We start from the raw sequence: 11,296 nt of genomic DNA on the forward strand, positions 1-11,296 counted from the left end.
GGATGAGATGGTTGGATGGGATCACCGACACAATGAGTTTGAGTAAACTGGGAGTTGGTGATGGACAGGGAGGGCTGGCGTGCTGCAGTCCATGGGGTCACAAAGAGTCGGACATGACTGAGCGACTGAACCAAACTGTACGTGGAGTCCTGCTGTTGAGGCGGAAGTGATTCAGAGGCCTGGGAACTGAAACCTGGTCTGGTGGCCAGGTTGGGGTTGGGTGGGGGTTGATGTGGGGTGCTGGTGGGTGCTGGTGGGGTGGGGCTGGATGTGGGGTGCTGGCTGGACCCAGGAATATTCCTGCAATTAGAATTTAAGCAGTTTAAGTAAACAAGAACTGGCTGTATGTAGGGATGACAAGCTAGAATGTGAAACACACAACTCTTAGAAAGGGCTACTTCATACTAACACTTCTAAGGAGAAAAATGTCTCGACATTCCACTTCTTCAAGGATCAAGCTTATTAGTCACTGCAGTGACCCAGCGAAAGGGCACCCTGAGGGCAAAGCAGGATTGAGAAAAGCAGGCACCATACTGTGCTTTGGACATTCTGGCCTTGGTATTTCAGGAAGGGTCTCTTGGGTCCATCCACCTCTTCAGCAAGTCCAGAGAAGTTTGGGGGAGTCTCTCCTGGTTTTCAGGTTATTGTTTGATGACCCCAATTTTGTTTGGCAGTGTTTTAACATGCATAGCACCCAGTTAAAAGACACTGAGTAGAACTTCCCTGGTGGTCTAGTGGTAAATAATCCACCTCCCAATGCATAGGACCCGGGTTTGATCCCTGATCTGGGAGGATACCACGTGCCTCGGAGCAACTAAGCCCGTGCAACACAAGTACTGCGCCTGTGCTCTACAGCCTGTGCTCTGCAACAACAAACAGTAGCCACAGCAAAGAGAAGCCTGCACACAAGAAACTAGAAAGTTGCTTCTCCTTGCTACAACTAGAGAAAGCCCACATGCAGCAAAAAGAGGCTCAGCACAGCCAAAAAAAAAAGACTGAGTCCTCTGGACTGACCAAAAGAAGCATCAAAACGCCAGTCTCCAAACATACCCCAGCCAAGTTTCTGTGGAGAATTCATAGCCCGATTGCTGCAAAAAGAGAAAGAACCCAGCACAATGAAGACTTAGCATAGCAAAAATAAATTTTAAAGATTATTAAAGAGAGAAAAAAACTTTTAATGAGGAATGAACTCTTCTTTATAAAAGTTTCTGTTCCATGCTTATGATGACAAAGCGTCAAATATTTGTATAAGAAAAACTTGTTTACATCATAATATATAATACTTAAGTCAGTACTTCAATGTAATGGAATGTCAGATTACTATATGATCACTTCATGGTAATTAGCAATTTACTTCTTGTTGAAAAGTTGTAATATATTTTCTCTCATTTCTTTGTTGTCTGTTTCTGAAAGATCTGTCAGTTGCGGACAGCAAGGCACATTGTAAAATATAAAGTCTTAAGAAGACATTAGAATTTATTTTCACCAAAATTATCAACTTGGCACTATTTATGAATCTTTCTATGTGTATTATCTGACTGAACTCATGTGCTAAAGGAACTGTCTTTCTTTACATTTACAGGGCACCTACTATGTTCCCTGTCATTGTCTACGTGCATTTTAATGTTACAAAAGTCTCAAAATAACCCACTGACTTATGTATTTGTTAGTGTAAGGCAGGAAAAAAATGTAAATTAAACATTAAATCTGGGTCATAACATATGGATAGAAAGAGTAATGCTAAGGAAAAACTATTGAAAAAAACAAAAGAAATAGGATGGCAGGATTTAAGAGATTAGCACTGAAACATATATAGTACCATATGTAAAAGAGCCAGTGGGAGTTTGATGTAAGAGCGAGTGCTCTCGGATAATCTGCAGGAATACGGTGGTGAGAGAGGTGGGTTCAGGAGGGAGGGGACATATGTACGCCTATGGCCTATTCATGATAATGTACAGCAAAAACCATCACAATATTGAAAAAAAATAAAAAATTAAGTGATGGTGAGTTAGGCCTGAACACAGAATCAAAGCTTTCCCACACCTAACACATTTGTGTAGTTTTCCTCCAGTTTGAATTTTCTGAGGGTCAAAAAGTTGATATATTTTACCACATTCTCTACATGTCTAAGTTTTCACTGTCGTATGGATTCTCAGATGATCTGCAACGTCATTCCTTGTGATTGAAGGGTTTGCCACATAAATAACATTTATGTGGTTTCTCTCCTGTATGAACTGCCTAATGGGCATTTCATGCTGAACATGCACTAGAAACTGCCACATTCATTTTACTTGTATCTTTTCTATACAGTATGAATTCTCTGAATTATACGGCCTGAACACTGACTAAAGGCTTTGTCACACTCACGACATTTGCACTAAAATGTTTCTCACAACTGTCACATTTCTAATGTTTCTCTCTAGTGTGAATTCTCTGATGGTTTCTAAGTTCATCATTTCAAATAAAGCACTGGCCATATATATCATATTTATATGGTTTCTCTCCTGTCTGAACTGCCTGATGATGAGTTATGGATGACTGTGCCTAAATGGTTTGTCAAAATTTTTATATTTGTAAGGTTCTCTCCAGTATGAATTCTCTGATGAACTGCAAGGTTTGCATTCACACTGAAAGCCCTGCCACATATACCTCATTTATATGGTTTCTCTCCAGTATCAACTCTGATGAACAGCAAGGTTTCCAGTATGACTAAACACCTTGCCACACACATCACATTTATGTGGTTTCTCTCCAGTATGAATTCTCTGATGAAGTTCAAGTCTTGTCTTGTAGTTTGATTAAAGGCCTTGCCACATACATCACATTTATATGGTTTCTCTCCAGTACGAATTATCTGATGAACTGCAAGGCCTGTAGTTTGACTAAAGGCCTTGCCACACACATCACATTTGTATGGTTTCTCTCCAGTATGAACACTCCGATGAACAGCAAGGTTTGAACTTACTCTGAAAGCCTTGCCACATATATTACATTTCTATGGTTTCTCTCCAGTATGAAGTCTCCGATGAACAGTAAGGTTTCCAGTATGACTAAATGCCTTGCCACACACATCATTTATAAGGTTTCTCTCCAGTATGAATTCTCCGATGAAGTCCAAGTTTTGCACTCTGATTAAAGGCCTTGCCACATACATCACATTTATATGGTTTCTCTCCAGTATGAACTCTCTGATGAACAGCAAGGCTTGAACTTACACTGAAAGCCTTGGCACATATACCACAATTACATGGTTTCTCTCTAGTATGAACTCTCCAATGAACAGAAAAGTTTCCAGTACGACTAAATGCCTTGCCACACACATCACATTTATATGTTTTCTCTCCAGTATGAACTCTCCGATGAACAGAAAGGTTTCCAGTATGACTAAATGCCTTGCCACACACATTACATTTATATGGTTTCTCTCCAGTATGAATTCGCCAATGAACTGCAAGCTTTGCAGTTTGACTAAAGGCTCTGCCACAAATATGATATTTATGTGGTTTCTCTCCTGTATGGAATCTCTGATGAACTGCAAGCTTTGCAGCTTCATTAAAGTCCATGCCACATATATCACATTTATATGCTTTCAATCCAGTATGAAGTCTCTGATGAACAGTAAGGTTTGCAGTATGACTAAACGCCTTATCACATACATTGCATTTGTATGGCTTCTTTTCAGTATGATTCTCTGATGAACTGCAAGGTTTGAAGTTTGACTAAAGGCCTTGCCACATACATCACATTTATATGGTTTTTCTCTCATATGGTATCTCCAATGAATTACAATTTTTGCAGCTTGATTAAAGGCCTTGCCACATACATCACATTTATGTGGTTTCTCTCCAGTATGAATTCTCCAATGCATTGCAAGTTTTGTAGTTTGATTAAAAGCCTTGTCACACATGTCGCATTTATATGGTTTTCCTCCTGTATGGATTCTTTGATGTCTAGTGAGTTCTGAGTCCTGAAGAAAGGTTATGTCACACTCATTACATTTGCCAGGTCTTTTCTTTTGTGGTTCATGGTCTGGTAACAGTTCTGAAGGGTGCATAGCAGCATTCTCATGTTTATGAGAAAAGCCTTTGCAGACATTACAAGTTCTCTGAGCCAATAAACCTGAGGCACTGACGTTTGTCACAACTTGACTACATTCAAAAATTATCCCTTCACACTGTACCATCTGCAGTTCATCCTGAGGTTGATCCGTGCCTTTCAAAAGGTCTATTTCCTGCATCACTTCTACTATGATGATCTCTTCCATCAGTGAGGTTTTGTTATGGGATGTAGACAATCCTTTGTCATTTCTTTCGTCATCTGTCCACAGAAAATCCTGGATCTTCCTGAGGCGAAAATCTTTGATTTCAGGGCTTTCAGCTCTTCCAAACATCACTCGTTGAAAAATTTCCCCTTTACCACTGCTTGCTTTTGTCTGTAATTTCTTGGTCATATGTATATGAGACATATCTACAAGACATAAAGAACCACAGGTATTCTATTAGTTACAATTCATAAATAAATTATTTCTTGTCAAACACACAATATTATGCCAAAAGTCATATCCATCCTGAACAGAATTACAAATCTTCGCAATGATGATCTTAAAACTATAGAACACTAAAGGAATAGAACTCTTTATTAAGAGTGACCATAGGTAATTCAAATTAACTTTAGGGTAGTGTAGTTTCAAACACAATCAGAAAACATTCATTTTATGCAAACTCATGTCAGTTCACAAAGAAAACTTATTTTCCCACCATGACCTCAAAGCTCATCCTACTTTGTACTAAACACACTGCTGTCTCATAATTGAGGAGACACTAATGGTATATTGTACACACTTTTTGCATACTTGTACATATTTAAAAGGTAAAGAACATACAGGACTATAGAGGTGACTCAGTGGTAAAGAAACTGCCTGCCAGTGCAGAAGACACGGCACAGGGGGATACAATCCCTGGGAAGAAAAGATCCCCTGGAGCAGGAAATCACAACGCAGTGCACTATTCTTGCCTTAAAAAAATTCCATGGATAGGAAAGCTTGGTGGGCTACAGTTCATGAGATCACAAAGAGACACACAGGACTGAGCAACTGAGCAAACAAGCATCAAACAGGCAATGCATTGGAATGGTAAATAATGCAAAAGAAGCATTCTAATGAATAATGTAAAAAATAAATGGCAGTTAGTAACTGTTCAACAAATATGGCATTGAGAAAATAAAGAATTCTGTAAACTATATATATATATATTTGCTGGACCATGTGGCTTATGAGATCTTGGTTCCCTGACCATGGATTAAATCCATGCTCGCTGCAGTGAAACTCCTGAATCCTATCTACTGGACTGTCAGGGAATTCCCTAAAATAATTTAAAAAATAAAAAAATAAACACTTTTCTAAATACCTGTTAGAAATCTATCAGTAGATAGACATATAGGCATTTTATGACATTAATGAGTGGTTCATGTCAGTTCTATTGTGTAATACAAAAAGACCGTCATTTTTAAAAAACAAAAAATGAGCGAAACATTCTCTGCTTACACAATAATCATTCAATACATCAACTCCCTATCTACACAGTAACCTAAACTCACCCAGTTCATTGGCTCCAAGATATATGTAAAGGAACAAGCTTTGGGGCTTCCCTTGTGTCTCAGAGGTAAAGAATCCACCTGCTAGTGCAGGGCACACAGGTTTGATCCCTGATCTGGGAAATTCCCACATGCTTGAGAACAACTAAGCCTGTAGGCCACACGTGATGATTCTGTGCTCTAGAGCTGGGGAGTCACAACTTCTGCGCAAACACACAGAGACCACGCATTGCAACAAGAGAATCCACTAGAATGAGAAGTCCATGCACCGTAACTAGAGGGTAGCCCTTGCTCGCTGCAAGCAGAGAAAAGACCCTGAAGCAACAAAGACCCAATGCAGCCAAAAACAAATTTTAAATAAAATTTTAACATACTGTTATGAAGATAAAGGAATGTGATTGGAAAACCTAGTTAACTAGAGTCAGAGACAACTCTCTGGGAACGAAATGTAAAATAACAACATACAAGATGTAATGTAGACAGAGAGACATGTCACAATAAGCATGACAGGAAGTAAATATATCTTTTAGGCAAAAGTAACCTTTAAGGCAAACTCCCTGTGGTCCAGTAGTTAGGACCATGTGCTTCCACTGTAGGGGGCACAGATTCCATCCATGAATGGGGAACTAAGAGCCAGACTGCATGTGGCACAGCAAAAAAATAATAATAGTAATAACCTAATTTTTTCTATAAAACACGCAAGAGTCTATGCCCCCTAACAGCACTAATTACCACAGGAGGGGGACAAGGGCAAGTAAGTCCCTTTGAAATAGCTCATCACATGCTACCCAAAGTCAAGCAACAAAATTGACAGGAGTCAAATGACAGATTGTTGCAGAACATATACAGACCTTGCCTTTTGGGACCTCTTTTCTTGGAGTCCACTTTCCATGAAACCTCTCTCTTTTAAAAAAAAAATCACTTTGTTCATTTAGAAACAGCCATCTGTAGGTCAGAAGTACTTTCCATTTTCCTTAATAAAAAGTAATTTTGAGGTAGGAGTTGGAAGGCCTGCAGGTTGGACATCTACAGTCAGCTACCCTCCTCTTGCATGCCCTGAGATAAGAGATAGGTCGGCTCCGGTTGAGGAATTTACAGCCAACAAAAACAGGGTAAACAGGCAGTTTGTCTCTTAATTCAAGGGAACAGTCATGGCAAGGACAAAGAAAGGAAAAAACCCTGTCTGATGAAGGAGACAGTACACAAGTGCAGAAAGGTGCCTTGGAGTCAAAAGTGAGAGGATCAGTCCAGGCCATAATGAGTTTTGCTCCTCTGAGAAGCCTTTACTTCAAGATCCAGGGTGTGCCTGTGTACCCAAGGGGAGGGTCCTGAGACAAATTAACCAGGAGGGACAAAGCAAGGTGATTGGCCCACATTCCTCATACCTTTCTTTCTAAAAACACACATCTTACTTTCCTTAAGCAACCATGAGCTGTCCGTTATATTAGCATTTTGTAGACTGGTGAACATAAATACCAGTGATAATGTCTAAGAATATTTGCTTTCTTATAGAGAACATCTCAGGGTGGCACCAAATGTATTCATTAATAGGCCCAAATCTCTTTAGTTTGTCTGTAAAAGGAAATGAGTTTTCAATAATCTGTATTTCAGAATCTTATTTTATTTAGAAATGACCTAGATATTCAACGAACTTTCATCACTTAGTTTAGCACAACCCTAGAAATTCAGGTTATTCAAATCTGGAGAGATTATTTTAGACAGACATTTCTAAGTATAATCATTCCTAACAGAGTTTATCTAAAAGCTCCAATCGCATTTGCATTCTTTCTTTAAAAGTTTCTTCACTCGAGTTACTTTAAGTGTTGACAAACTTACTTAACATTAAACCTAGGTACAATAAAAGTATTAGACAATGTTCAGAATGCAAAACATGTCTTAATTAGATTAGCAAACAAACATTAATACTAGATATTTAATACTGAATATTTCCCAGTTCACACGAACCTGAAATTCATTTAGGTTAACTTCTCTTGTAATTTTTTGATTTGTAAGTGCTTACTTTTTTTATTTTTTTAACAAACAATTGAATTAGAGCTCATTTACAAATTAACCTCAGCAATATTATCTAAAAACAAAGACACATGCTGAGACAAACATAAATGCAGATGGACAGACATGAGAGCTCTCATAATTTCCTGCTTGAGATTTAAAATGTCTCTTTCACCTTTTTCTTCCCACCCCTCGCCCCATGGTTTAAAATTCTAATTTACCCAAGACTGAAATCCCTGGGAAAATGGGTTACGTACTTCAAGGACATGGCGTAGGTTGCATGCTATGCAGGGCTACTTCAGTCCTATCCAACCCCCTGCAACCCTATGGACTCTAGCCCACCAGGCTCCTCTGTCCATGATGGGACTCTCCAGGCAAAAATACTGGAGTGGGTTGCCACTCACTCCTCCAGGGGATCTTCCCTACCCAGGGGTCAAATCCACATCTCCTGTGTCTCCCCCAGGGGCTGGCAGGTTCTTTACCACTAGAGTCATCTGGGAAGCCCTGGCAAAGGTTAACCTTAAGCTTTTTTTTTGGCATGCCTTTTTAACAAGCTTGCTGGTTTTAATTCTACATTTAAAAAAAACGGTTTTTCACTTTCAAAGAAAAAAAAATCATCTTAACCAGTTTTCTCCAGAGTCTAAACAGTATCACGGCCATGCTGTATCAAACAAGTTATCCTTCCTTTCCATAGTAATAGCTTTTCAGCTAAAATACAGATCAAATAGTGCTCAAATTGACTGTGATAACAGGGTCAGAAGGACTGATAAAAATCTTGGAACGTCCCTCCAGGGAGATGGGGGTCTTTAATCAGAAGAATCTAAAGGGGTAAACAAACTTGCTAGAGTGGGGGAACCTGAGCTCCCCCTCCCCGCTCAGAGACTGGGGCAGTTAGAAGGGGACCAGCTGATGGAGAAGAGACAGAGGGGTTGGGAGGGGTGTAAGGCCACAACAGGACAAAGAATGGAGAGAGAAATGCAGTAGGGGACACTATTGGAGCTGTGGGCTGACTAAAGAGAGTCGACTTAAAAAGTGAAGATTTGATCAACCAAAATATAATGTGACATTGTAATATGGGTGATCATCCTCACAAATCGCGTGGTTCTTTCCGCAGTTGTAACTTCTCTTTAGACAGTTTTAAGTTACCTTTATTTACCTCACGGTAGGCAGAGAGGAGGATCCAGGAGCCAACTTGGATGGTGCTAAGCCTGGGCCTTGGTTGGCAAGGGCCCCTGCAAAGGCTGAACAATTCACGATTTGTCCCCTAACTTATCTATGGTGCTGCAAGCCTGGCATTCACAGGAGACAGTCAGACATTCACACTCAGGGCAGTTTCCATGCAGGTTAGAAGCAAGGTCAGAAGAATGCACTGCTTTGTCTTGAAGCCTAAACAAGACTATTTATTTAATTTCGCTAACAACCTGGTGGCTCCATGGTAAGAATCTGTTTAGTAATGCAGGAGACATGGGTTCGATTCTTATTCTGGGAAGATCTCACATGTCACAGAGAATAAGTTGATGAACCACAGATACTGAGCTTGTATGGTAGAACTACTCAAGCCCATGTGCCTAGGGCCTGTGCTTCACAACAAAAGAAGCCACCACAATGAGTGACCGTGCTCCCCCCAACTAGAGAGTAGCCCTTTCTCATCTCAAATAGACAAAAGTCCACACAGCACAAAAGACCCAGTACAGGCCAAAAAAAAAAAAAAAAGTCCTTGCCTTCATCTCTGTGGGTGCTACAGCACCACTGGAGGGTACTGTACATTTCACATGTCAAAGAACAGAGCCATAAATTAGGGAGACGAAAAATATCCTGTGAGTGTTCACAAACATTAAACATCTGTTTTCTCACAGAACTCTCCCAGTTGGAGAGTTTCCCAAACACCATGAACGGTGTGGCTTCCTCTCTGTCCTTGTGACAGTTGACCTGTGATTGTACTGTGGATACTTTCCCACTCATCTGGATGTTTGCTATCAGCATCTCATTCTCCACAATCCAGGGGTCTTCTTTATTGTGCCACAAGAATGGAGATAATGTTCAAATCAGAAACAGAAATTCCTACTCAGAAGTAATGCCACATACTGTGGCTTCTTCCAGAATCTAACCTGTCTCTCTTTTTTTTAATAAACATATCTGTCATTTTTAATACATTGGTGTATTCATTTCTTTGGCTCGGGTGAGTGTTCGTTGCTGCTTGGCCTTTTCCCCAAGTTCAGCAAGTAGGGGCTACGCTCCAGTTGCAGTGCTCGTGCTCCTCACTTGCTGCGGCTTCTCCTGGGTGCACGGGCTTCAGTAGTTGCAGCTTCCAGGCTCTAGAGTGCTGGCTCGTAGTTGAGGCACAGAGGCGTAGCTGCTCTGTGATGTGTGGATCTTCCCAGACCAAGGATCCAACCCGTGTCTCCTGCATTGGCAGGTGTAGAATCCAGCTCTTTTGTCAGCCAAGGAGTGAGGACATTATAAACCGACAGAAAAATACTTTTCAAATGAATTTATGATCTGCCTCCTTCTCAATGCACAGGGAACAGTATAATATACAGTACAACATGCAGCAGGTATCTAGTTCCTATCTAAGAACTACTGAACCAAGAACACAGGGCTAGAAAACAGGCAACTGGATATTTCAAAGTTTGAAATCAGCTTTATAAACACTCGCGCTGTGGAGAAACTCCTTGTATATCACACATTGGGCAGGTTACCTGAAGGAAAGACAAGTTTAACCTTCTGATGCCAATCAGGAAGCTTTACATGTATGAGTCAGCAATGTTTTGAGCTTAGTTAACAAAAACAGGGGATCTCTAAAGGTAAAGAGGGAACATGCAGAGGTACCCCAGGGCAGATCCCCATGCTGGAGGGAAATGATCCTCACCCACAGACAGCAGGTTCCTGAGGGTCTCCACCATCATATCCTTGTACAAAGACCTCTGGGCAGGGTCAAGGCATTCCCACTCCTCAGGAGTGAAATCTATGAACACATCCTTGAAGCTCAACTGTGCCTGAAATGAAAACACATTTCACCAACGGGCCCTGATGATGATTCTTAGTTTCACACAAAATGAGAAGAGGTGAGAGGGGTAAAGCTCAATTCAGTTGAAGTAATATTCTGATAGATCCATTAAAAGCTGCTTGAAGCCAACTGTTGCTCTCTAATATAATTTATAATTTCCTCTTTTTTCCTAAGATTATGATATCCTGCAATCAACATGAATTTGTCATGTATGTGGAAAATACATGAAAAATACACAAATTAAAACCAGCACTGGGTTGTCTACGCAGAAGTGTTACATTCAACACAGTGAGTGACATAGTGTCACTATCTAGACGAGTTACAGCAACACTGGTGTCTTCAGAGATGACAAAGTCCACAGTGACTTTAAAAGAACACACATTGTGATGATGACAACATCATCACACTGACGACAGGTGTTTCAGCACATCCTACACACTAAGCATTACTCTAAAGACTTCACACGGATGAACTTGTCATCAACATAACAGCACGTTAGAGAAAGATCTGTGTCCACCTTACTGGGGAGAAAACTCTGTCACTCTAAGAAATCGCTCAGATCAAACAGTTAAGAAATGAGGCTACAGCACCTGAGCTCAGGTGGTAGGGAGAGACAACTGAACCCAAAGAATCAACCAGTTAACTACCTGAGAAGGAAAGAGCATCCACAGAGAGTTCCCTGAGACA

At 40.5% G+C, this 11,296-nt stretch overlaps 1 protein-coding gene across 1 annotated transcript; it reads right to left on the reverse strand.

Annotated features, from left to right (window-relative positions):
- Nucleotides 1-1,190: 1,190 nt before the first annotated feature.
- Nucleotides 1,191-10,961, reverse strand: LOC101907570 (zinc finger protein 616-like). Its single transcript, XM_024979314.2, has 2 exons — nucleotides 10,472-10,961; nucleotides 1,191-4,467 (listed from the first exon to the last, which is right to left on the reverse strand). Exons 1-2 carry the CDS (start codon nucleotides 10,506-10,508, stop codon nucleotides 3,590-3,592), a joined length of 915 nt encoding a protein of 304 aa, XP_024835082.2. The 5' UTR covers nucleotides 10,509-10,961; the 3' UTR covers nucleotides 1,191-3,589.
- Nucleotides 10,962-11,296: the final 335 nt, after the last annotated feature.

Source organism: Bos taurus, chromosome 18, assembly GCF_002263795.3.
Source record: "Bos taurus isolate L1 Dominette 01449 registration number 42190680 breed Hereford chromosome 18, ARS-UCD2.0, whole genome shotgun sequence".
NCBI lineage: Eukaryota > Metazoa > Chordata > Mammalia > Artiodactyla > Bovidae > Bos > Bos taurus.

Bases quoted from the DNA above. Each gene is read 5' to 3' on its own strand.
- LOC101907570 (XM_024979314.2), bottom strand. From the start codon at position 10,508: ATGATGGTGGAGACCCTCAGGAACCTGCTGTCTGTGG. The intron at 4,468-10,471 runs GTGAGGATCATT...TATGTCTTGTAG, and splicing joins CAGGAACCTGCTGTCTGTGG to ATATGTCTCATATACATATG.